The sequence below is a fragment of the Larimichthys crocea genome, chromosome XII (genome assembly GCF_000972845.2).
Source record: "Larimichthys crocea isolate SSNF chromosome XII, L_crocea_2.0, whole genome shotgun sequence".
In the NCBI taxonomy this organism is placed as follows: Eukaryota; Metazoa; Chordata; class Actinopteri; family Sciaenidae; genus Larimichthys; species Larimichthys crocea.
Window position 1 is genome coordinate 2233806 of NC_040022.1, and position 27755 is coordinate 2261560.

The following is a 27755-nucleotide window of genomic DNA, read 5'->3' on the forward strand; positions in this document are numbered from 1 at the left end:
CCTGAAAACCTCCTCCTCTTCTTCAAATACTAAAACTCCCTCAGTGCTCTGAGCTTGCAGTTCGCAGTGTGGTTCGATCCACTGAACCCTAAATTTGCTCCCTAGACGAGGCCGAGCAGAACTGGGAATCGTGAAACAACTGTCAGATTTGACGAGAAAGTCACTATTTAAATAAAACTGAATTTAATCATGTTTATTACTTTAATCTATTTTATTACTTTGATGTTGATTACCATCCAAAAATAAATAAATAGCCCTGAAGTCTGTCGGTATTAACTGTGAGTGTGGTATGTGTGTGAATACTGCATATTGCTGCATGCAGCATGTTTGTCCAGACAGATGAGGAGATTATCTTCCACCCTGATGAAAGAGGTTTCTCTAAATCCCTCTCTGGCCTGAACATTTTAGTCAAATCAAACCTTCTGGTGTCAAAACGCTGATTCCACAGTGACCAGATGAACCAGTGAACAGATAGACAGATAATAGATAATAACAGAAAACATGTGTTTACATTTTAAAATCAAATTAATGTTTGTAAAGGGAAAGACATGAGATGTAAAAGAAACAGGCCTTTTAAACCACCAGCCAACAACTTAAACCTTAGTGTATAAAGAAGATGCTCTGAGGAGAGTACACTTGTAAATTTATGAGGGAAAGGCCATGTATCTAAATTTTACAACATATTAATTTAGTCTTGAATCAACACGAGATAGATTAAATGCTTGGAAAATGGATATACAGTGTTCTGTGTACTTGTAATATATCTGAAGCACTTCAAACAGACATTGAAACAGACTAAACTTCTGGACTTTGGACTTCTACAGGGAGCTTTCCGACTTTTTCAGTCTGGAAAGACTTGATGCAAGAGGGCAGGCGAAAAGATTTAGTCAGACTCTGGGTGCCTTTACCTGAAAGGAAACTTTAAATAATGTGGGAGATTGCAAGTCAAGTGGGATTGTGTGTAGTCTCAAATGTTTCCTGATGGGATGTTATAAGAAAATGCAAACATATTGGGGGAAAAACACAATAAAAATAAATAAAGAAGATGCTTTCTGATGGTTTATATCATTAAGTTGCTACACAAAACCAGATTTACTTTTCAGACTTTCATTCTTGTGAAACAGTGTATTGTTTTTATCTCTTCAAGGCGGCTCTACTTTTTCTAGACGTTCAACTGTTGGGTCAAAAGAAGAATATGCTTCATATCACCCTAATAATAATAAAGATAATATATTTACAGGATCGCTGTGTTTGCTTGTATGAGAAGACATGCTGATTAGACTTTTTGTGTTTGTGTTTATGTGAAGACGTTCTGCTGCCTGATGTGGTGCTCCAGATTTCTAAACAGCTTCCTTTGCTCTGGTCGTGTCCCAGATTATCTTAAAATATCCACTATTCTGCTACCGCTAAAAGGACGTGGCCTTGATCTATCAGTCTTTTAAATAAATGATACTAATCTCAAGATCGCCCTACATTTACAGATATCTTGAGAACAACTTCTTAACAGCAGCATCTGTGTTCCACAAACACTGAAACAGGTCCTGTGAGGGTCAAACATGATTTATTTATGGATGCAGACTCTGGACGCTGCTCTGTACTTGTGCTGCTCGACCTCAGCGCAGTGTTTGACACCATCGATCACGCCACACTAATAAATAGACTGAAGGATTGAGTGGGTATTTCTGGAACAGGCCTGAAGCGGTTCTTTTTCTCTATCTGTCAAATAAAAACACTTAAAAGTGACACTGTGTAACTTTGGGAGCGTTGGAGTTTTGGACCAGCAGGAAGAGGCGGTTTTCACGGTGGCTGAGCCGGTGTCGTGCCAGAACCGGAGCTGGGCAAGCAGGCGATGTAACTGGGCTCAGCAGCTCTATGGACATAATGACAGAGACTGGACAAGAAAAAGTAAAAGGCTGAAAGACAGACTCCTCTTTTAGCAATACATAGAAAATAATGAATGCTTCTATTTCCTCACCCCTGGACTATTGTAGCCAGCAGAACTCTGCAGCCTGACCAGTTTCTTTTCTTAGTCTTGACTTACACAGCTTTACATGGCCAAAGAGTACATCAGGGGTCTCTCTCTAACTCCTTACTGTCATAAAGATCCAACTCAGGTCTCAGGTCTGCTGGATTAAGGCCTGCTGGCAGTTCCTGAGTCCAGGTTAAAGTCAAAGGGTGATCAAGCGTTTGCTGTACTGGCAGCTCAGCTCTGGGACTGGTCTTCCGGTGTCAGCAGTTTTTGATCTGCTGACACAGTTTCTGCTTTTAAATCCTGTCGTACAGGCCAGACTTATTTCTTTATATTCATGCTACCGCCTTATTTTAAAGGTCCAGTAACATTAAGGGGCCTCTATTTACAGAATACTACAGAGATGTAGGATAATATACATAACTATGTTTTCATTAGTGTATAATCATCTGAAAATAAGAATCATGATGTCTTTGCTACCTTTGAATGAGTCTTTTATATCTACAGACACCATGGGTCCTCTTCCACCATGTTCCTACAGTAGTCTGGACCAGACAGAAAAAAAGCAAGGCCACTGTAGTTTTTTTTTTCTTGATTCACTGGCCAGATGCAAGCAGCCGAAATGAGCTTTCTCCATCAGGTAGCTGGCCTCAGCCTTAGAGATAAGGTTAGGAGCTCAGACATCCGGAGGGAGCTCGGAGCTCCTTATAATTGAAAGGAGCCAGCTGAAGTGATTTGCCATCAGATTAGGACGTCTCCTGGGTGCCTTCCTTTTGGAGGTGTTTGAGGCATGTCCAACTGGGAGGCGACCCCAGGGCAGACCAAAAACCTGATGGAGGGACGACATAGCCCATCTAGCCTGGGAACGTCTCGGGATCCCACAGGAGGAGCTGGAATGAGTTACTGGGAGGAAGAACGTCTGGAATGCTCTGCTGCCACCACAGACGGACCCCAGATAAGCGGAAGAAAACGGATGTATGTATGAATGAATGTATGTATGTATGTATGTATGTATGTATGTATGTATGGATGGATGGATGGATGGATGGATGGATGGATGGCTTCAGGTTCGTCAAACACTGACCTGAGAGGCATTCTTTCAGTTGCAATCTATAATCTCACCACTAGATGGCACGAAATCCTACACACTGCTGCTTTAATTTTATTTTTTGGGTTTAGTTTAATACTTGTACATTTCTTTTATATGGTCTTCTTCTTCATCTGTGGGCCTCAATTTTCCCATTTATCTTTAATATTTGAGAGTCGTACCTTAAAAAATGGTGTACGAATAAAATCACTATTTCAATTTTAATCTGGTTTCAGTTCTACTCTGTTTTATTCTATTAAAATGAAACTGTTCATCTTTTTGTTAGTAGAAATACATAAATGCATGTTCATTAACAATTATTATAACCTATAATAGAACATCAGCTCCCTCATCAAGAAAGCACAACAGAGGATGTGCATCCTGTGAAGAAGAAGAAGTTCAACCTGCCAAAGATAATGATGTCGCACTTCTACACCTCCATCATCCTCCATCCTCCTCCATCACCATCCTGTATGCCGCTGCCAAGGACAAGGGCAGACTGCATCCATCATTCAGTCTGCCGAGAAGCTGATTGGCTGTAACCTTCCATCTCTTCAGGACCTGAACTCCTCCAGGACTCTGAAGTGTATAGGCAGGTGATTGTGGCTGACCTCCTTACACCCCAGACACAATCTTTTTTGAGACACTCCCCTCTGGCAAGAGGCTGCAGTCCATCAGGACCAAAACTTCACAGCACAAAAACATTTTTTTAAAGACTCCTGCTAACCTCATCAACAATCCCCAGAGCCCCCTCTGACACTGACTCTCACCATCCACCCTCCCAGACCTTAAAGTTATATCAACACACACCTTTTACCTTTTTATTTAACATCCTCTTAGTGAAATATCTGGCACGTTTAAAATATTTTGCATGCTGTGAACTTTTGCACAACTCTTTTCATCTTACAAACATTTTTATGATGTTTATCTTCCTTATATTCTTTTACTTTTTACTTGGCAACAAACCTGATTCTGATAAATAAACAAGACGATGGGATGTGACATGTCTTTACGGTGTTTGAAACCCAACATGGGCCACTAGAGGACAGTATAATCAAAGTTCAGCACGATCACGCAGCTCACAGATGTCTTTATTTCTCTGAGTCAAAGGAAAGGCACACATATACAAAATATATAATAATGCATTTATTTAATAACAGAGTGTCCATGTGTGTTTTTAAGTCTGAGCATAAATATAATAATAATAATATGCTTAAAGGTATGACGTACAAGGTGTTATGTGGCGCTCAGACTGTTGCATGTCTACAGGAGGTCCTGCTCCACCCAGACCGTCTTCTTCTGCTCCTCCAGGATCCGGTCTTTGATGACCCTGATGAGTTCGTCCGTCCCTGCCCAAGCCTCGGGCTCCAGGCTCGCGTAGAGGCAGGGGATGCCCTCCAGCTCCTTCTCTGTGGCCCGACACATCCTCACAAACTCCTCCTCCGAGTCCACGCGCAGAGGCAACTTCCTGTGTGGACGGGAAACAGGAAGGAAGCAGCGCTGCTGTGGTGAGTGTGGTAATGTTCGGAACCCAGTATCTCTGATGAGATCCTGTAGACGCTTTGCAACAGTGGTTTGTGTACTTTTGTTGTAATTCTCAGAAAGATTACACTGACAGTAATAGGCCCAGGCACGATTTGTCTATTTAAAGGCCACCTGAACACACATCACACATTGGGTTATTCACATTGACCAACAATGACAAAGAGAATCCCCCTGACATCATGCAATCTCAGGACATATTTTATTTTGAGTAACGTGCTGAATTCTCACCTTTGTAAACAGGAAAAACCCCTTTTCATCTTCTCCTATCATTAATTTAAGATCACGACTATTGTCTGCGAGCTGCTGAATTTCATTGTGCAGCAATCCTAACATCAAACAGCAGAGTTTGCCTTTTAGCTGCTACAATCTCGTCTCCCGCTTCGACTAAATATGTAAAAGCAAGGATGGATTGACGTGTGTTCGCATGTGGAAAAAGGGCTGTGGTTTGCAGCTGTGGGTTAAGAGGCAGTGGGTAAATGTGTGAGTGTAGTGAGTGAGGTTCGTTAAAGCCTACCGTAACTTCTTGATATTTTTCTCGCAAATCTTGATGTAGATGATGATCGGGTAGATTTCTCTCCGCAGAAGGTCTTTGACGCAGCTCAGCTCAGCCTCCAGCAGACAGTGTTTGCCCTGGTGACGGGTGGAAAAAGAGGTTTGGGTTCAATCGCACGGATGAAAGGAACAAAACGTGTTTCTAAGTAAGAAAATCACAACTTTTGCTCTCCTGCGCTGGCAAAAGATGGAGAGTAATTCAATTAATGCATCTGTGAATTCAAGATCGACAGACAGAGACTTCAAAAAGGGAAAAAAGGGAGTAGTTAGATAATTTGGGAAGTAAACTAAATAACTTCTTGCAGAGAGTTTAGATCTGTACAGTAAATATAAAGCCAGAGCCAGAAGGCAATTAGCTCTGTGGCTCACTAATTAAAAACTACCTTTGCGTATCTACACAGATGCTTGAACAAACACTGGAGAGACATTTTCCAAACGTACAGATGTGAGAGTGGTATCAATCTACTAATTTAACTCTCTGCAAGACGCCAACTACAGCTCCAGCTACATATTCACCGTCCCATGAAGGACACACACGCACTAAATCAGTAGTGGCGTACCTTAGCAGCGACGGCCTCTATGTTTTCCCGTGTGATGCATTCAAATGTGGCCTGTTTCTCTTTGTAGTGAATGAAGGGCTCCACGTTCTGTTTGAGATGAAACTCTTCTTTGGACAGGGTGTCTGAACAATACAACACATAACATAACAGAGTAAGAGACGAGTATAGAAATGAGTAAAAGAAAATGTAAAAAATGCTGAGAAACTGTTTTTCACCACAGCACATTTAATACAAAAGGAACAGAAACTGAGGTTATTTTGCCCTGGGGAATCTTCATGTAACTAAGACGTCACACAGTCCTGCCAGATGTTCAGCGCTGTCCTGGGAACTGTTTGTATGCGTCCGGAGTGTAAATTCTCTGTGGGCTCGACATTAGTACAAACTTTTCCACATTACGGGAAGTCCACTAATTTTGACACAATATGTAAAACTTGTCAGCATCAGCATCATCCTCCTACTTATCAACTGGGCCATCTTACATCCTGCCCACGCCGTCTCTCTGGTTACACTCCTTAACATTTTACACCACAGTGCAGGACAATGCCTGACCTGAATCCTTGGTCCTTCTCCTTTCCATCAACTACTTGTTTTCACTATCTCAAAAAAAAAAACTGGGAGCAGGTCAGCAAAAAGGAAATATTCATTTAAAAAGACATGTTTGTTTGCTTATTCCCATCGGAACACTAACCTGGTTTGCAGATATTAAAGTCCATGGCTGCCCCCATGTTCAGTATTTTCTGGATAATGGTTTTGGCTAAAGCAGTGGGCGTGAATAGGACTGGTCTTCTCCTCTGGGTTCGCTGGAGGGTGACGGGACTGTAGGGGATTAGGTTCAAACTCCTGCTCAGCTCACTGTCTGGGTCAGCAGCGTCTGTTTACAGCCAAAACAGCACATAAAAGAAGAGATACACTCAGTGATACATCCAGAGGAAGAAAAGGTCCAAACAGTACTGGAATCAGACCGAATATTTACCCAGAAATCACTTTAAAATCAAATCCTGGTATAATTTCTGTGCTCGCCTTCAGTGTTATACGTTCATACTTTTTCAAAGAGGCTCTTCTCTAGTTTTTCCTCTCAGATTCATTCAAACTTCAAAATGTTCAGCTCATATTAGTTTAGCTTTTTTTTTTAATCTTGCATAGTCCGTGAAGGTTCTCAGACGTCCAGGTAATTTTTCTTTGAGAAGAGTTAAATCTAGGGCAACTTCCATGATCCATGAAAAACTGAAGAAACCTTCAAACATATCAACACCTGAGGTCCGGAATAAACGACAGGTGTTAAGGTAATCTAAGGTCTGGTGTGAACGACATTTGTTGGAGTCAAAGGAGGACAAGTGTGAATTTTTGTATAGTCTCCTGTGTAGGGAACTAACAAACAGAAGGTTTTCCATATTTTTTTTCTGTAAACACAGTTGTAGTTTCTCTGATTTTTTAAAAAAAAATTTTATGTTGGTGTTGTTGCACAAAATGTTCAAAAGCTTGAGTGGGTGACATCCTGGGTTGTAGTAGGAGGGTAAAGTTTACCCACTTCTTTGAAACGGGGCTGAGAGTTTACTCATCTAATTTCTGAACAACAGTTTGAATCAGTGAGGGGTAAAAAGGTATTACACACTACGCTTCACCTTCAACTGTATTCACCTATGTGAAATTTATTCTACTTTCACATCTTATACTTCCACTGACAAATTTCAGCTGCTTACACACTTCACCACTTCCACTCCAACTGAAGTTTCACTATTTTTCAGCACTTACACATCAATTGACAACTGAACTGTTAAATGTCACCCTTTAACTTAAATACATGTACTTTCAGCACCCCACTGGCAGCTTTTTCAGCACTTTCACTTCGACTTTTCAGTGCTTACACGTAAAAATATACTTCCAGCTTAAGCACTAAACTTTCAGCACTTCCACCCGAATAGCTAATTCAACTAGTTTCAGGTTTGAAGTTTTTAGCAACGTGCCCACATGATTTTTTTTTTCTAGATGTTTCTTCTGGTTCCTCATGTGCTGCTTTTTTCCCCCCATGCGACAGCTTTTGTACTCACCTTCTGGTTTAAGCGCCTCAAAACCATGTCTGGGTAGTGTCGTGCTCCCTGAGTTGATTATCCTCACACGTTCGTTGCTGTTCATTCGCTTGTACTTGATATCCACCCTGCTGACAAACTACAAATCAAAACAGACACAATAAAGAATTATTGGAGGCATCCTAGCTATAATTCTTTGTCCAGCACATTTATTTTAGGAGAGCAGCTGCACCAAGGCTGTGAGATCACACTACATCATGTTAACCAATTAAGGCATATTGTAGAAGTAGAAACGTCTGTGTTTCTGTTTGAAATACACTGAGTTGTTAAGATTTTATAGGCGTTTGTTTTTATAGTTTTGCAGTCGTAAAATGGCGACCACTTTGCATGAATGCGTTAACAAAACGTGTTAGGTGAAGTGAAGTATGAACTATTCCTGTTTCAGTGTTTTCGACACAGGATATCTCAGTCTGACGGCTGTGGCACAGTTGCAGCTTTGCACTAACGAGTCTAAAGTCTTCTTCTTCAGCATGAGGTTTTGTTTGTTTGCACTTCGTTACCTGTAGTATCTGACTGAGGAAGATGCAGGCTCTAGACATGCGTGGGCTGGCTTTAGGATCCGGAGACGCGCTGCTGGCTTCTTCTGGCAGCAGATTGTGCTACGCAGAAACACACAAAGTCAGAGTCAGAAAGCATCGTTATGACTCAAAATAGTAATATTGACCATTAAATTCCACTTAACTGATCTTATTTCGATCTCAGTTTGTACATGTTAATGATGAGTCCTCCATGCAAAACAAAGTTAGTCATGGAGTTCCTCAAGGGTTTGTGCTTGGACCAATTCTGTTCACCTTATATATTCTTCCTTTGGTCAACATTATTAGGAATTATTGATGTTCATTGTTATGCAGACGATAGCCATTTATATTTATAAAAAACAATCAGTTATCTGAACTTCAAGCATGCCTTAAGGACATAACTTGGATTGTAATTGGACCCAAACACCTCAGAAACTTTATCTAAAGGTATAGTCACTCTAGAAGGGACCGCCCTGGCCTCCAGCTCCACTGTGAAGATTCTTAGAGTTATCTTCGACTTAGTATCTGTTGACACTAATATACTGATATATTCTCATTTTCTTTTTATGTTTTTTTTTTGTTTTTTTGTTAGTTTTTTCCCTGATATAACTACACAGTACTGAACTACAATAAGCTTACACTAGAAGTTAGTTGAACAAAATAAATAAAAATGTTTGACAGCAGAGCCGAAAAGAGAAACAAATGATGGTTTCATGAATTGTTTTGGATAATATCTGTGGAGATTTTTTTTTTGCTTTAATGAAATGGGAATCTGTTGCTATATAATATTTGTGCATTCAAACAGAGAGAATAGTTTCTTACCCGACTGTTGCGGTGATTTTCACTCTCTTCTTTCCCCCCTCGACACACAAACTTTTGAATCTTTACCAAGAGCAGCTGCTGGGCCCTGAATTCACACACGTACACACACACGTGTTAATTTCTTCATTAAATTTTCGAAATCATGATTTTGACGCAATTGCAACATGCGTCATTGTTTAAGAGTCTGTCCTCATATCAAGCTACTTCCTGTGCTCCATGGTAACAGATTGTGAGACACAATGACATGCTGCACGATCAAATCCACATCCTCCTCTGTGTGGCTGATCATTTCAACCACTGTCGATTAAACAGTTTTACAAGATCAAACCAAGTCTTAAAGCACGTTCCATCTTCTGTTAAATGTGTCTCAGGTGAATACAGTTCAGTATTCATCCTCCAACATGCTTCCAACATGTCAGGCACGAGTGTAATCACCCCGCATCATCTTCTTCCATTACCCCCACGATGATGCCACCTGTGTCATCACTACCAATCCCTGCTAGGTCAACAGGAAGCCAAAAAGCAACACTATGTCGTACGCCTCGGCCCTCGAGGAGCTCGAGGTGCGTGTTGTTACCTGTTCTGAATTAAATGTGCTTCATGTGCAACTTCATTGTCTTAAGGGAAGTGGAAGTGTTTTTGTTACTGTATGTTCTTGATTGAGCAATTGATAGCACTTTGTTTTCACTTCATGAAAGCGTCAAAATGTACCAAAAGTGTCTGTGTGCGCCTCAATATTGCTGTGAAACTTCTGCATCCTAAAAGCAGATGTAGACCCCTCAAGATCCCTGCTGAACTTTGCATAGTTGCTCAACTGTTACATCACTTTTGCATCATGCTCAGGATCCTGCAGCACTTAGAGCAGAACAGATGCATGGTACTTCAATCAGTGGATTTAGTTTAAAAGAACTTCTCTGTACCGTGAGTTGCTGGGTACGGTGCCACGGTCGGCCAGGTCGGAGCCGGTGTAGGGGTCGACACGAGCGCACAACCACTCACAGCGGCCCTGATGCCTGGTGTCCAGCACGTGCACAATCTCATCGCAACACACACTCAAAGAGCAGCTGTCTGATTGGCCAGAGATGTTGAGGTTGACCCGTATGTAGAAGGAGTCGCCGGAAGCCAGCGTGCCATCCGCTAGATCCCTCTGAAGACGACGGAAAGCTGGAGCACAAACACAGGTTTGAATTTACATACACATTAAATGTGTATTACATGATGGTATACGCTTTGATAAAGCACTTACAGTCATAGTTGGCTCGATAGTGCAGTGTGATTGGTCCAGAGCAGTGCTGTAACGTCCAATGGGCTTCTTCCTGAGTGCTGGTATCCAATGAAATGCTTTGGTTCTCTCCACGTATGCATCCCTCAAGCTGGTCAACACATTAAAGCATTTATGTTGTTGGTGTTTTATGTCAACTTCTGCAAAAGAAGTCACCGGTCGTTGGACAGTAAACTACATACCAACAGGAGGTGGTGGCCCTCTCGTAGCCCGACCTTCTCAGCGATGGAACCCGGCTGGACGGATGAGATAAAAATCCCGCTTTCGTTGCCGCCAACCAGAGAAATGTCCTTCAGCAAGTTGTCACCCGGCAACGACAGCTCCTGCACCGGCTTCAGGGACGAGCTGATCCTCGAAAAGGAGGACAGAGACGGGCGGAACGGCCTACAGACAAACATACACAAATCGACAGATGTTTAAAAGTCGGCTTCACTTGTCAACGACTCTCGTGCATGTGAGCATCTGTCCGGTACCTCTCCAAAGAGAATTTCCTGAAGATATTGTTGAACTGCTCCAGGTCGTAAGTGTCCATGCCTTCTGACTGATGAGACGAGGAAGATGAGTGGACAGAAGGTGGACCGTGCTGTACTTCGTCCTCTACAGAAGGCACAGACAGAGAGATTTTAAAAAATGAAGATAAATACATAAAAAAAATATATCATTAGTAGAATTCTGTGAGGTAATGTGTGAAAGTATTCTTTACCAAACTCCATGTTGTCGCTATCAAAGTCCGAGAGGCTAAAAGAGACCAAACATGAAGCATTCGTGAGAGGAAATTAAATACAAACATGACAAATTAATAAAAAGGAAAGAATCACCTGATCACATTTATTAAACAGTATAGATTAACTGACTGAGGCTGTGACTACCTGCGGGGGTGGAAGTCATGTTCTTTCTCCCTCTCCCTCCGGTAAAGCGATGCTTTCTCCGGCGGCTCGGGGAGTATGGACAGGATGCTGTCGTTACGGTTACGAAGCTGGAGACAAATCAGAAGTTACCATTACAGATCAAATCTCAAATTTGTCAAGTCATTCAGTCAGATCAGATAATAACTTCTGAGCAAATCTCACCATGTTTGGCCTGGTGGACTGTTCAACTATACTCAAGGGGAGTTGGGAGGTGGATGAGGAGAAGGAGGAGGACAGGTGGGGAACTGAGGTGGGTGGATACGTCGGGGACATCGGGAAGCACGGGGAAGCAGGGAGGGAGTGGCTGTTGCCGTGGAAGTGTCGCATCTGGATATCCAGAGAATCGCCTAAGTTGCCTGACAGAGATGAAAGTCGGAGACAAACATGGATGAACTTACATGAAAGAGATGTCATGAAATATAAAGTATGAATGAGATGTGTGTGTGTGTCTGTGTGTGTGTGTGTGTGTGTGTGTGTGTGTGTGTGTGTGTGTTACCTGCAGGTTGAGCAGCTTCTGTGTTGACTTGAAGTTCTTTGGGTACACAGACCGGAGACTTCGCTCTGTTCTAAAATACAAAACAGTCTTTTAGTTTATTTATTTGTGAAAGACACAGGGCAGTGTTTATCAGAGTGAAGAAGAGGAAGTTGGGGGGAATCCTGACTGGGAGTGGAGCTAGTGTCGTGCTAGAACAGGAGCTGGGCAAGAGGGCAATGTAACCAGGCACAGGAGGACATATGGACATAATGACAGAGGTTAAACGACCGAAGAGGACGATGACAGAGGAAGCTAAGAAGAGAAAACGAAAGTGACCGAGAAAGAAGCTGCCGGACAAGAGTAAATGTGGGACTGACTTTTAGTGGTTGGTGAGAGCTTGGTGAAATAAAAAGAGAGACAGACGCCGAGCTGGCCTGACTGCTGTTGGACTAGTCAGTAATATTAGCTGGCTGCTATGTCTTGTGTTGTTGACCATGCTTGATGTAATGTAACCATAACAAATACACATGTACAACTGTCCATATTTACCACAGTGGGTTACACTCAAATGCAAAAACACCAATTTACACTCAGTGTTGCTTTAATAAAAAATACCAAAAGTTTGAGGTATAAGATGTGGTAATTTGCTTCTTTTCTATTATTATTCAGTGTATTATTATTTTTCTTTTTTCCCCCCTTTTAATTAATGAGACTTACTTGTTTAATAAACTCTTTAAGGTTCGGTCTGCGTCTGAGCCGAGGCTCCTCAGGCACAAGTTTATCCTCCGGCGACTCATCGCTGGACCATTCTGTTTGACCTTCGATGGGTTTAAACTCCTCCTCCTGAGAGATGATGGTCGGCGGCACGTCCCTCGGCAGAGTCGACTGAGACAGGAAATACAGTGTGAGCATTTATCGCAAAGATTAACCACGTACAATTATTTACTCTACTGCGTCTAACCTGGTCCAAAACACTGTCCTTGGAGAGCCGTCGTAGGCGAGAGTCCAACGTGACCAGCTTGGCTTCTTTGCGAACCATCTCGATATGGAGTTCATCGCTCTTCTCCTCCAGCTCTCTGATCTGCTTACGATATTTGTCTTTGTCGATGAGACTCTGGGAGAACTGGTGCTGGGCATCGTCTCGGGCTCGAAATGCCTGAAACAACAACAACACAAATACACAGAAATGTCGTCATCATGTCAAAGATTTTCTATTACAGAAGATCGTGTTACATCTCCACCCCGTCATGTCTTGTTTAGAGTTTCCTGCTTTATTTTCATGTCTGTAACTTCCTGATGTTGTTGTGTTTCCCTCTGTGGGTGAATTTATATGAAACTCACCTGTTCAGATTATATCAAGGCTTAAAGTTATGCATAATTAACAGCGTGGCTGCATTGATTGACAGGTGGGTGTCATTACAGATGGCTTGTTTGAGCAGCCATCCGTCTTTCTCATCATCTCAGTTTTAATTGACATTTTCTATTAAACCATTGTTCAGCACCACTTCTGCCTCTGTGGTCTGTGTTTGGGTCCTATTCCTCATGTTCTTGGTTACCGTGCTGCGTACGAGCAATGATACGAAACAGTATACACTTCCTGTCTCCAAACCTCGTTTGGAGGTGTATTAAAGTTTAAATTACATTGTTATAGATCAGACTGAGCTCCTGTTTACTACTTCTCCCTTCAGAGTCAAACACTGACAGTATAAAGAATGGATGGTGTATCCGTGACTCTGGCTCTGGACGCCGCCACGTTAGTAGTCCTGACTCGTCGAGGATGATCAAGGATTATAAAGCGTGTTGAATGAAACAAGCCATCTGCTGTGAAGTTGGACATTTTAACACATTTCAATATGGAGATTGACTCGTATTGTAACCAGCCTCTAGTGGACGCTTGAGGAACTGCAACTTTTGGCACTTCCACACTGGCACACAGAGTTCGCCGCTCGGAGTCAACAGACAGAGCGGCAGTGGCTTAACCCATGTGACACAGATACAGGAAGTGTCTCTCTGATGATGCAAAATGACAAACATTATGTTTGTGTGTGTGTTTTTTCACCTGGTCCCTCTCCTTCTCCACCTCCTCCAGCTGAGTGATGAGGGTGTCCATGCGGTTGCGGTACATCTCGCAGTCCTTCTGCAGTGTGGAGCACTTCAGCTCCAGATCCTCCTTCTCCTCCAGGTACTACACACAAAAACACAGACATAAACACACATCACACCTTGTGTTATTTATAGCTTAGTATATAAAGACAGATACAGGAAGAGAAACAAAGACACCAGGTTACACAGCAGAGATAATGGCCTTTGATGGGGGTTTTTGCACTGGGTGTGTTTCACAGATGGTCTCCTGGGCTTTCAGGTCATGGGTTTATGTTTCTAGGGTGTGTTTTTATGTGCTCTGATCCCCACACTGCTTCACATTCATGCAGTAGTTTAACGAGCAACACTTATCTAATGTCCACATACCTTATCTACTACATGTGTTAGTGGTATTTATTACCTTATCACGTAGTTCTTCTGCTTGTCTGACTTCTTCGTGGAGGTTGTAGAGTCGGTTCACCAGATCTTGTCTGTCTTCTAATGCTTCCTGTCGATCATGCTCCAAAATGTCAAGGATGGCCTTGTCTGATGCAGGCAGAGGTCCAGGCTGAGTGTGAAGAAACACACACATTGTTAGGTATGAACTTTACATCACTGTCACTGTCACATCAACTCGTAAAACCTACTGTTTTACCACCTGTCCAGCACCAAAGTGCAGGCATACAGTTAGAGCTTCTAGCTGGTGAACATAGTGGAGCATTTAGCAGCTTAATCCAAAGGTATTTTTCACAGGGGTTGGCGGAGACCAAAACAAAGCTGAATCAGAGTGACTATTGGACTTAGGGTACATTCAAAAATGCTGTTTTTTCCATTCCCTTGTGTGGGGGTAGTCCGTTTTGGCCTCAGGGGTGTCCGCAAAAAAAGAAGTTCAACCTGGATCCAACTTTTGGAACAACAAAGCTCAACATCACGCTGTGGCCGCCAATCAGAGACTGGTCAAACCTCTGAAATGTCTCTGAAACTGGGACCATCCAGGTAGATTCATGGACTGATACTCTACCTGTTGTGTTCTGGCTTAGTTTATTTCATGTACCAAGCTTCTAAATCTGAGTCTGACTCGCAATTTACACTGCAAAGTAGTGACACAAAGAAGTTTAATTTGGTTTATGTCCAATAGTTTAAGAGCGAGAGAGATGGCAGTGGTTAAATGACAGAGGCAGGGAATGAGGGTAAGCAACTGCTCATCAATAAGGCGGGTTAATCAGGGAAATAAAAAGTTATTTTCTGATTGTTTCACAGCGGTTACGTTCAGCACAAACAGACACACCCCCAGCTTCCCTTCCTCAACCTACACGTCGCACACATCCTGCCTGAACACGCCCTAACCCAGGGCACCGCTACGTGGCTGCCCCTCACTCCACCTTTGAATGTCTACAGGGGCTTTGTGTGTGTGGTTGTATTTAGGGCCTAGTTGGATAAAATGGAGGATAGAAGTCAGAGGTCCCAGATCTGTTGCAAAGATCTCAGTTGCTGAGACACGTTCCCTGTAGTATAGATCGCCTCCAGGATTGGTCTAAACTGTTTTATAGCCAAGGATGGTTCGTTACTGACCCACTCTCTGAGGTGGACTTCTAAACTTTGGGGTACTGAACAATGTCTTCGTATTAATCAGGTCGTACCTGTATGATGGATTGCAGCTCCTGTAGTTTTATCTTGAGCATTTCGTTCTCTCTTTCCAGCTCAAAGATCTGCTCTCTCTTTGGCCGGTTCTCAATGTCGTTCTTCAGCTTTAGACTCTGCCTCCTCTCCATCTTACACTCTTCCTCCACCTTGTTCAGCCTGTGCTTCAGCTGATCAATCTATACATACAGAGAGGACACAGAAAAAATACATGCACATGAGCTGGTTACACTCCCTGAAATACCTTTTTTTGCACATTGCAGGTACAATGTGATGACGTATGTCTTTGTATTTTCATGCATTGGTACCTCGAGCTGCAGGTCTCGACTCCTCATCACGGCCATGTTCTTCTCCTCGCTAAGCGTAGCGTACCTCATGGCCAGTTTGTAGTTTTCATCCTTCACTCTCAGCAGCTCGTCGCTGTAGGTGTTTCTTTCATCTCTCAGCTTATTGTACCCTGCAGAACCAGCCATAGTTATTCACTTCATTTAACAGTAGTAACCCCAACACAGCCAATAACAGTCCAATAGTACATAAGTGTGTTGTCCTGGACTATCAGCTGTGAAATGTTAATAGGTAACCAAACCTCTTTAGACTCTACATGCTGCGGAAAAGCCTTCAGTAATTTAATAAATGGCTGCACAACAGCTATTTATCACAAATAGCTGTGTCATTTGACAAGTTGAAAATCTCAAGAGGGACAGATGTGGGTTTAAGATACTTCAACTTTTAACTGAAAGAGCTGCTGCCATATCGATTGTACCTTCCTAACACAAGTGCATGCCAAGTGTATTAGCTTTCAAAGAGAAATGAGTTCACCTAGCATGAACATTGTTCTTTATTTTTAGCAGCCTTTTAAAAGTGTACATGCTCGATGTACCAGCTGCAGGTTTCACCTACATAGGATTTGATAAATACCACAGTGTCCTAGTTTCATGAATGTGCTTTGGTAGAAAATATGATAACTGGCAACTCAGCTTTAATAAAAACCAACTGTGGTGCACCGAGCAGGGTAAACCAAGCCTGTGTGGTGGGAGGCAGTTTCAGTACACGGTGGTAAGCTTTTCATTAGGATTTGTTACTTTGACATACAAAACAGGTCCCATGAGTGACTTCCCCATTTTAAGTCCTCTCTTGTCTCGGCACTATCTCTCATTTCCTCCTGAGCACACATCTACGAATGCCTCTCAGATATCTCCACATGGATGAAGGCACACCACCTCCAGCTGCTGGACACTCCCAGCCAAACCTACTATACAACAACAAAACATCAAAATTGACTCCCTGTGGCTTTCCCCATACCAGGGTGATGAGAAACTTAGAGGTTATGATTGATGACCAACTAACCTTTTCCAATCATGTCGCCTCAGTTGCCCGGTCATGCCGCTTTGCACTTACACTTGCCTTATCTAACTCAACATGCTACCTAACATCTGACACAAGCTATGGTTATCTCAAAACCAGATCTCTGCCACCCTTTCGCTCAAGGAAATCCAGACTCTTCTTGTCTATTGTTTGTTAAAATGTAAATGTACATAATATGTATTTTTACTTTGTTGGAAGGCCTGAAGCTCCTGGTTGGCCAGTCGTAGCTTCTTCTGCTCATCCTCCAGGGTACAGTTCTTCCTGCTGAGCTCAACATGCTGCAGGGTCTTCGCTTTGGACTGCTGCTGCAGCTTCATCACTTCGTTCATCAGGAACTGGGTCAGACCCTCGTGGCCCTCCTCCACTGCAGTGAGGAAACAGACAGAACAGTACAGGGTTATAATATATGCTATATAAATACTGTACAGAGTGTAGTACAAGCTGAGTTGGATAAATCTTGGTTTCTAACGTCAACCATCAGAACTAGATGGTGTCATTGATATGGTTGTTTCTCTACAAAACCAGCTCTACAACCGGAAGTTAAACGTGTAACTCTTCTGTAACAATCAAGCTTTGAAGATGCAAACAAAGCAACATTAAGCTGGGCGACAACGACTTTTGTCACTGGCAAAACGAAGGAGATGGTGATTGACTTCAGGAAGAAGACGCCGGCAAAACGAAGGAGATGGTGATTGACTTCAGGAAGAAGACGCCTCAAACCACATCAGTGAGCATCCAGGGATTGGATATCGATCTACCTGGTGTCCACCTCAACAACAAACTGGACTGGTCGGACAACGCAGACGTCCTGAACAAGGGTCCAAGTCCTCAACAAACTGGTCAAAAGGTCCAGCTCTATCCTGGACTGCCCTCTAGACTCCACAGAGGAAGTGGTGGACAGAAGTATGTTAGCAAAGTTGACATCCATCATGAACTCCTCTCACCTTAAACACTCCCACCATGTAAGAGGAGCGCTACCACAGGTCCTCCATTCCTACAGTTGTTAGACTCTTTAACACCAGCATGACTTCATGACTTTCTTCTATGTATTTCATATTTATGAGTAATTTCTCATCAACCTTGTGTATACGTACTGCTATTTTGTGTTGTTCAAGGGTAGTGTTGGCTTACATTAAATAACCCTATTCAACTCCTGTAGTAATCCAAATTATGGCAACAACCACTCAACTAAGTAAAGAGAAACGACAGTTTAAACCATGAAGGTGAGTCAAACCGAAACATTTCAAGAACTTTGTCTAAGAGGTGAAGGTGAACAGATGGTATCCGCATTCCTGTGTCTCAATTCACACACCTCTATACTTACACTTGCTATTTTAAATACATAGGTGTGTTCACAACTATCAACTATGTCAAAGTGTCGTGTACTATGAGTACCACAGATAATGGTCAATTGGATACTCCTCGCCCTCAGTGGTCACCATTTTGGCTACGTAACCACCAGCAATGTGAAAATGGCAGCTGAGGAAGCTGTTGCAGTGACTTCCGCAATATACAAATGTAAGTTGTTCAAAACATATGTTTTATGTTTATGTTTAAAACAGTGTTCCCACACCGACGATTGCAAAACATTTTACAACTTCTTCTTCACTGAATTGCAACTATGTGGAGCATTAGCGTCAACGCCCTACATAGTTGCAATTCAGTGAAGAAGAAGTTGTAAAATGTTTTGCAATTATCGGTTCCAGTAAGACTACAGCAATATGAATTGAGACATCACTACCCTGCTAAAATTAGTGCACTACACCAGGAAGTACATACTTTACTAGACAGAAGTATACTAAAGGAAGTATCCGATTTAGACACAGCACATGTGTGGTTCCCAGGAGGTGTGATTGTGTGGGAACACTGTTCTATCTGGTTTGAATTCTGTTTGTTTGATTGTCTAGGGCAATGACCCAAAACACACCTCCACACTGTTATTTAAGTTGCATATATGAAAGGTCAGTGTATATGATGAATCATGCATGATCTCATTGCAGTTTGTGACAAGGCTGGTGACAATGTATGGTGTGCATTGGTGTAGAAACAGGTGAATAAACTTATATGCTAATACCATACGCTACAACGTCCGCTGAGTTATGGACTGACACAAGTTTTTGACCATATAAAGTAAAGGAGTAATGGACCGATCAGATGTATGAAAGTTTCCCTGCCTGGATGCTTCATGATTACTTTGGGTTTTCACAACAAGATTGGCACAGACACAAGCCAAAAGCCCAAACTTCATCGGGCACATCTTCACCACGTTGCTGGCATGGCGCTGATTGGTCCGTCCCTGAAGATTCTTGGTGTAGCTTCTGGGACACTTCTGAAACGGACCATGGCGCTTCTGCTGGGGTTTCAAACATTGACTAGAAACGGCTCTGATGCCACGCATCCGTGCCCAGTGGAATTTGGACGTTAGTAGCCTAGACACATGGAGCACGTGGCCACTACACACACTATGTAACGGCTATTTGACCAAGAAGGTCACCTCCACAATGAGGCCCGATGAGGATGAGTGGGACCGCAGCTAACAAGCATGAATTTCCTTCAAGACAAAACCATTCCAGGTGACGACCTCGTGAAGCTGATTGAGCTTTCTTTACACTTTTTATTTACTTGACCCCATATTTCCAAATTTGATAATTCATAGTTGTGATATCTTCAGTGTTAATCAACAATGTAGAAAAACGTCCAAAGGTTTGAGTCTCACCTACGATGGTGGAGAAACGTCGTGTGGGATCCTTTCCTGTGACCACCTTGTACAGGTCCGGATAGTAGAACTCCAGGCTCTCCAGAAACGCCACATACCCTCGCTCTCCTTTAGTGTGGAGGATGTCCAGTAGTCGACCTGTCGAAGGAGTGATTAATTATATTTCCATATACAAAAGCACAGCAATATCACAAAGCCATTAATTGATTCATCCCTACACATTCCTCCCTTCTACCTACTTGTGCGGTTTGCTTTGGAGACCAGCAGCATGGAGTTGAGGATCTCATCCTCGTCCTGTTCATCCAGGACTTTGCACTGGCGTAGGTAGGGGGTGAGCTTTGCCGGAGCGATGCTGCAACACAATTCGTAACGTTTGCACCCCACCTTCTCCCACAGCGCCTCCACATCATCAGATGTCCCGTTTTCCATCTCTCACACCCTGGAATGGTGGAAAACCAAACAGATGGGTTTTGCCACACTGCATCATCACAACTGAATCAAAGAGATACACACTGCGAAGGTGTTAGGTTAACCGTTGGAGGAGGAACTGGCATTTGTGGTTGTTTTCTGATGAATTTCCCTTACGTAACACTGGCACAAAAATGGTCAGTGAAGAAAAAAAAACACTATTTCTTTTGCGTTCTCAGGAACCACAAGATGTTGTCTTAGTTTACTTGTGGTTAGCTGTCTGCCAGATTAAGGGATGATTATAACACATGAAGAAATTCTCCCTTGAAACACAATATTGTTTTTAGCCATGCTTCCTTTTCCTGCTTCAAAGGAAAGTAGATTCAGGTCATTACAGTCACACAATTAAAGATAAGGGTCTTTAGAAAAAGTGCTGATGCCTCTGTCTTTGGCATTGATCTATCGAAGTCCACTACAGCGTTCAGGCTGAAATATCTCAACAACTACTGGCACGTTTTTTTAAGTGTAATAGTTGATCCCCCGAATTTTAATCTTCTAAACTGAAATCACATTTAGCCATCCCTTCATATCTCTTTATTTTTTTTTAAAGAAGTTAAAAAGGTCATCTGGAAATGCCCCTTTTTGCCTTTTTATCTCAGCTGTCCGTCTGTTTGACTGAGAGTGTGGGAAACGAGAGAAAGTAAACCAACATGAACCACTGACAATATAAAGAATGGACGGTGTAGGCGTGACGTTACCCACAGGTTTCTGAAGAGCTGAAGCTCAAAATCTGTGGCTGCCAAAAACCGCAGTTCCTCAAATGTCCACTTGAGGCTGGCTCCAGAAGTGAGTCAGTCTCCATAAATCCCCATGTTCAAATGTCCAACCACAGCAGAAATAAACATGTTTACAGCCTGGTACAAAAAACAGTTTTGGTCTCTGTAGCTAATTTCCTCATTCATGACAACTGTACTGAGGGTGAATTTATATAGAACTCACCTGTTCATATTATATTAAGGCTTAAAGTTTTGCAGAATTAACAGCGTGGACACTTTGATTGACAGATGGGTAGCCAAGCGGCATTCAGCCCGCCTCAGCTCCACCAATGATCCACGCCTCTGCCCATTTTTAGATTAGTCTGTGGAGGCGGGAGAGGCCAACACACTCTGAGCTTCACATGGCTCTTCATAAACCTGCGGGTGACGTCACGGATATGACGTCCATATTTATAAGATCTACGGTTGTAACTGATTAACTGCATGCATGAATCTATAAACTGGGTCACATAGTGATGATGTGACCAGGAGGGCCATGCAGAGACCTTTGGAAGGGAAGGTGCTCAAAGCAAAAGCGAATACTGCTGTAATGTGCTTATAAAGGAAGTATGAGTGAAATGATTGATTGATTAGCTAGAATACATCATAGATACCCTCCACTGATTGGTTGAAAAAAGAAACTAGTCCGCCTAGTAACGTTTGTCCATTCGTCGACTGCGTATGGAGCCTTTTTGATTGGTCTTTTACGCGCATAAAGGAAGCGTCTCCGACACAGACACATACCGCACACATCTCCGACTTCAGCAGAATCTCAAGGAAACACATCTCTCTGTCATAAACAGTTTTGGAGATATTCACAGATATGTAAAACTTTAGACTTTTAGGCGGATCTGCCCGATCCGTCCCCAGATGGTTAATCACTCCCTCTGGTGTTTGCTTTCTAGACTAGAAGGGCACGACTGGGCACGTCTACACGACAGAGGGTACATCTAAATAATTATTATTTTTGTTTTATTTATTATTTTGGTGACCAACAAGTGAACGTCAATTTCTTAACTTTCACTCCTTCTGAGTACTAGATCCCTTTTACATGAATGAAGCGTGCATGAATGAGTAAACAAATAGCACAACATGATCACTCTGAGCACACTGATCTCGGATAGCAAAGGTCAAGTAACTTTGGCTGATGTGCTTCTTGTGCACTACAACTGATATGACGATAAGTACTCGTGCATATCTGCAGCTCAGCCTTCTTCATGAAGCATTAACAGGACGGAGAGTGAGACTTTGCTCATTTGAGTCCCACACACTCTCCACTTCATTTGTTTCCTTTATAAACACAAACTTTAACCAACTGACGTCTTTCCATTTGCCTATCTTTTTTTTTGTAAGTTTTCTTTCTATTTCTACTCTCTATCTTCCTCTAACTCCCACTTGATTTCCTCTCTATATCATATCACTCACACACACACACAGTCCACGTATCTCTGGGATTTGCATGTTGTCTGGCTAGTGGGTGTTATCCTACAATCCTGCTTTGTGATTACAGTTAGGCAAATCAAGCATATCTGGTGCCATTGGCCATTTTAAAAACACGTTCTTTTGCATACAGATGTCACCTACGCTGTGCATGCGACAGCCTAAACTTGTACATGTTCATACTGCAGACTACACACACACACAAATAAATTTGATCTCCGGCTCCTTTCAGAGACTTTTTAAATGTTTAGACAACAAAATCAATGAGAAGCTACTTTTCAAAATGCCTTCCGAGGCAGACACAAACATCACACCCCTCTCGACACTTGAAGCTATTATTTGTATCTGTAGTGTGTATATACTGCCACAGTCGCAGCAGATGATGAAACCGCAAACACTCACCCATGCACTCATGCAGAAGTACACAGTGCATGCAGACTCTCACACACACACACACACACACTACTCTCTCACACAGACCCCTTCAGTAACCACATACATGTTTCCTCTTCTCTCTTCTCTTATTTTGGAGTTCATTACCGAGAAAGCTCATCCTTGCTTCCTCCTTTTCAAACCAGATGTGAGTAGTAGCTGTCTTCCTGTGTTCTGTTTTAGTCCTCTCAGTCGGCTGCTTTTGTTTATAGTAATGTGGTCAGGGGAATTGCTGTGTGTGTGTGTGTGTGTGTGTGTGTGCATGTGTCCTCACATTAAACCTGAAATTTTCCCCTTTTTTTTCAGCATCTACAGAAAAAAAAAGGCAGACGCACAAACATAGCAACATACAGCCTAGCAGGACTCCCTGCTCAGTATATGAAGTGTTTACAGCGTCCGTGCTCTGCCTCCACGTCTCCCATACGTCTCAGTTACATGGCTGCAGCTGATAACACTCAGTCAGTTGTTATCCAGCTATTTTGTGTTTCCATCTTGGAGTACTTGCACTCTAAAATAAAATATTCAGCGCCGTCGACCACCATTTTGACATACAGAAGAGTTTGCAGCCAATGTTATTCAAACAAATCAAACTTTCACTTCACATATCGCGTGAGAACGTGTTGTAAAAACCTCACGTACAACCCTGATTCCAAACATGAAGGTATATTCAGTGTATATCCACAGGGAACAACAAGTCTGAACATTGAATATGTTATCTTTGGATCTGCAAATCGCTTAATTGACTTTTATTTATGTTTTACACAACTTCTTTGAAATCAGGATTGCATCAGGTCACGTGAACCTTTTAAAATGAAACTGAGGAGAAATGTATATCTGTGCTGCAAAGCAGTAAAGCTGCATTTAAGATAGCGACTCTAAACTTGTACATAGAGCTGTTATTGGGGCCCCACCCTGGAAAAAGGAAGATGTCAATGAATCCTATATGTTTTTAATTTGTGCATGTGCACAAGTCTCAATCATATCTGTTTCATGAATGAGAAACAATGACTGCAGAGATTAAATCGCTTAAAAACAAGAAGTACAATGACTTGTCAGATAGTGCTACTGTCAGCTGTTGAAACCGAGCCTGCAGGCGGATGCTGCAGTGACGCAGGGCAGCAGCGGAGGGAGAGATGGGAAATTTTGGGGAGGATGGATTTGGATTTGGATGATTTCACAGCGCAACTCGAGTTGTCTGCACGAACTAGTTGGCTGCCATCGCTCCCTATATAATATGTACATACTTTGTTTAATGTAGCTGTTTTTATATTTTCTGATCTTCCTTTCTTACGTGCAGAAATGTCATGGGGCTCTAAAAATAAACCACTTCAAACTGACAGGGAAGTACAAATATACATAAACAACCAGGTGATGTGAGAACATGTACATGTGTACAGCATCCAGTCAAGTATTTCTGTAATCTCTACTCTTTCATTTCATGCTTCCTCATACAGCACAATCACTACATGTTATTTATATTCATACATTTAATTATTTCACTGTTTTGCATCCTTAAAACCAGACGATAGCTTTTGCATTGACGTTAAAGAAGATTTGAAGACATGCTACTTTCTGTTAGCGATGAACGAGGATCCATTTTTGCTCACGGTCCACTGGATATGGAAATCGATATTATTCACTGTTCATTGTTCACACGATGATGTGCTTTCATGCAGTACAAGCTCAACTGACATTATATCTGTGCTGGAAAGCAGTAAAGTTTACGACATTTTAATTAACTGTGTACAGTCGCCTTGTTTTCTTCGAAATGCCAACCATGCATGCACTTGTTCTACAAAGTGAGCTTCATGACCCAGATTGAACACTCTCACACACAATTAAGTGTTCCACTCAGTCAGTAAGTGAGTTAAGATCATAGTGCAACCCAGCAGTAAGCGCTCGTACCTTTAGGGTCAAAAATAACGGTCGATCTCTTTAAAGCTTTAAGACAATTCAGTCAACAGGGCTAAGTTTTTCCACAGGGGCTGTGTTGAGGCTTCCTGTTAGTGTACCGGGCTGACATTGGCCAGCCAGGCTAGCTGATAGGCAGATATGACTGGTTCAGGTGTACGAACCATCATAAAGGCTCCATTGTCCAGCAGAATAGCTGAAGCTTATAGGAATTTGATATGTGGATTCTTGTCCTTGGAGAGAGAAAGAGGGAAGAGAGACAGAGCTCCACTACAGGCTTACATCAGCAGTTTGAAGTCAGCTTTAATCCTAAATATATAACAAATATAATAAAGGTTGCATTGCAACTGATTTCTATGTTCCATTGGAGAGATTTCTGCACATTGGTTGTGAGGTGGAAAACAGTCGTGTCACAGCAGATTTCAGCAAAACAATAACTCTTCGGCTCTCTACACCAAACCATGTGAGTCATTGGACAGCCTGGGGACAGTCAATGTGATAATAACTAACCACAACATCTAACCATTTGGACTCTTGCCTAACCCTGACCACTAAGGCTCCAGATTTTCTCAGACACGAGTCTCCCAGCCCCAGATATTTTCTATCTTAACCCCAACAACATGAGCTCTCCAGCTTCTGACCTGAAACATGGACTCAAAACCTAAATATCTCATCTTTGGAGCTGGAACATCCTCAACCCAAACGTATACTCAGGAAATCAATCAACCAAGGTCAAGCAAATCTCTCTCACCATTCTCCTTGATAATATGAAGGTTATCACAGTGAGAGCACCCTGATTGACATGTGCTGGCCAGTGCATTGCCTCTGGCTCTCTACCCCAAACCATGTGAGTCACTGGACAGCTCGTGGAGAGTCAATGTGGTAATCACTAACCACTTCACCATTTGGACACCTTGTCTAACCCTGACCACACAAACATCTTGTGTAACCCTAACCACCTGGACTCAAAACCCAACTAAACAACGACTCGTACTTTCCTGTCCACTCTCTCACTATTCTCCTTCATAATATGAAGTTGCTTGAGTGACATGCGTTGACCAGTCCGTTGCCTTTGGCTGTCCCAGGAGAGTTAATGTAATAATAACTAACCACTACACAACTACACACACTTCTTGTCTAACCTTAACTTCTCCAACTCCTGACCTAACCCTAACCAACTGGATTCAAAACCCAATTATCCAATCTCTGGAGCTCAGGAAATCAAAGAAGAAGACCAAGATCTCTCACTGTTCTCCTTCATAATATGAAGTTGTCTGAGTGACATGCGTTGACCAGTCCGTTGCCTTTAGCTCTCTATCCCAAACACTTATCATCATCAGAGTCACGGCAGGTACACATTTAAAAAGTTTAGATCAATGCATGGTCATAAATCAGCAGAATACCATCACATCAGTGTACCTGCCTGCACCTGTCTGACCCAGCCTCACTGTGTCTCATTGTTTCATGCACCTGGTGCTGGCATCCAAACAATTTTAATCATGCCAGATGAAACAGGTTTGGTAATAACTTTTTTTCACCTGCGAGTCAAAGAAATATCAAAGAGAGAGAGAGAGAGAGACAATACAGGCTCAGAGCAGATCTCTCTTCCTAGTTAATACTAGTTGAAACATTAAACCATCATTCAGGCTCTTTGAAAAGTGTTTGGACATGTGCTGTTAAATGTGACACCGCTGTAGATGACAAAAGCTGTCACCTTTGCGGTGATACGAGGTGTAATATCACGTCTCAGGGCTTCTCGGTTTTTCCATTCAAACGTTGACGCACGTAAACGCATCGACTCTCCTTTGTGCGTAAAAAAAGATTAGATGATTAGAGTTGTTGTTACCTACCCGAGCTGCCGGTGGAGAAATAAGTCCAAAAGAGTTGAAGGGAAATTAAAGCCAAAGGTGTGGCAGGTGTTTGTTTTTGTTTTGTTCTTCTTCTTCTTTTTTAAAAAAAATAAATAAATAAATCACGAAACTTGTTGCTTCAGCATAAATCCAAGAGGATCAGGTTGTCTCCATTTATCCGACAGAGAGAGGAGTTTTAAAGGAGCTGGAGAGCGCATGGAACAAGCGCACAACCTGACATAGAGATACAAGACAGAGAGAGCGACAGAGAGAGAGAGACCGACAGAGAGAGAGAGAGAGAGAGAGAGAGCGGAGGCGGGCGGTGTTAACTTAGATGGAAATAACAAGCTGACAGCCTGCAGAGAGGTGAGAGGAGCGCAAAGCCTCCGTGACCTGTCTCACTCTGTGTATCCGTCATCAGACACAATCACAATGGTGACCCACAGACATTTGGCAACACTTCATTCAGCCCAGTTGTGACTTTATAATTATTTATTTCCGTTTGGGAGGTGGTCTGATGTTATCTAAGCTCTTTGTTTACTCATCATAATATCTTTTCATTCAATCAATATTTCCATTTTATGAGGCTTTACTTTCATTTCAGTTACAGTCTGCATAAGAAAGTATGATGCACTGTCAGAGATTAAACCAAAAAGTACACTCTGAGAAAAACCGGTTCTTCATCAGAACCTTGTTATCCTTTAAGGATACATACAGACAGGCTTCATGGGGGCTGCTGGAGGTGTGTCTATTTATGCTGAATGTAACCGCTGTGAAAACTTTTAACTTTGCTGATTAACCGGGTTTATTAATGCAGGCGCTTGCTCACTCTCATTCGCTGGCTCTGTCGCTCAACCACTGCTGTCCCTCAATCACAAATCAAATGAAACTCTTTCGGGTCTTTATTTTGCAGCATTACAGCAGTCAGACTCAGATTTAGAAGCTCATGTTCATGAAATAAACAAAGCCAGAACACAACAGGTAGAGTATCAGCGTTTAGTCCATGAATCCACCTGGATAGCCTTAATTTCAGAGACATTTCTTTGGAGGTTTGACAGATGTGATCATCCGACTGGCGGTGGCAGCAGGACGTCGGACTGTGTCTTACCAAAAGTTGGATCGCACTACCCAAATACTCAAAGGAATGTATAAATCTGCTCTCTTCTGTTTGAATGTATCTTAAGAACCCTTTCTATCTATCTATCTATCTATCTATCTATCTATCTATCTATCTATCTATCTATCTATCTAACTTTAGGTGAGTTATATAAAAATTCAGTTTGACAGTTG

The 27755-nt window shown here is 42.3% G+C and overlaps 1 protein-coding gene across 1 annotated transcript; it reads right to left on the reverse strand.

The window, feature by feature from the left end:
* Nucleotides 1–4129: 4129 nt before the first annotated feature.
* card11 (caspase recruitment domain family, member 11) lies at nucleotides 4130–26742 on the reverse strand. Its single transcript, XM_010752133.3, has 25 exons — nucleotides 26466–26742; nucleotides 19849–20048; nucleotides 19610–19747; nucleotides 17081–17257; nucleotides 15837–15985; nucleotides 15528–15707; nucleotides 14309–14455; nucleotides 13865–13990; nucleotides 12767–12961; nucleotides 12523–12690; nucleotides 11827–11896; nucleotides 11493–11686; nucleotides 11292–11398; nucleotides 11126–11160; nucleotides 10896–11019; nucleotides 10605–10806; nucleotides 10387–10513; nucleotides 10061–10304; nucleotides 9141–9225; nucleotides 8301–8399; nucleotides 7762–7879; nucleotides 6402–6584; nucleotides 5714–5835; nucleotides 5116–5231; nucleotides 4130–4524 (listed from the first exon to the last, which is right to left on the reverse strand). Exons 2-25 carry the CDS (start codon nucleotides 20036–20038, stop codon nucleotides 4320–4322), a joined length of 3501 nt encoding a protein of 1166 aa, XP_010750435.1. The 5' UTR covers nucleotides 20039–20048; nucleotides 26466–26742; the 3' UTR covers nucleotides 4130–4319.
* Nucleotides 26743–27755: the final 1013 nt, after the last annotated feature.

Bases quoted from the DNA above. Each gene is read 5' to 3' on its own strand.
- card11 (XM_010752133.3), bottom strand. From the start codon at position 20,038: ATGGAAAACGGGACATCTGATGATGTGGAGGCGCTGTGGGAGAAGGTG. The intron at 19,748-19,848 runs GTAGGTAGAAGG...CTCCTTCGACAG, and splicing joins CTCCAAAGCAAACCGCACAA to GTCGACTACTGGACATCCTC. The intron at 11,399-11,492 runs GTGAGATTTGCT...ATTTGTCTCCAG, and splicing joins AGTCCACCAGGCCAAACATG to CTTCGTAACCGTAACGACAG.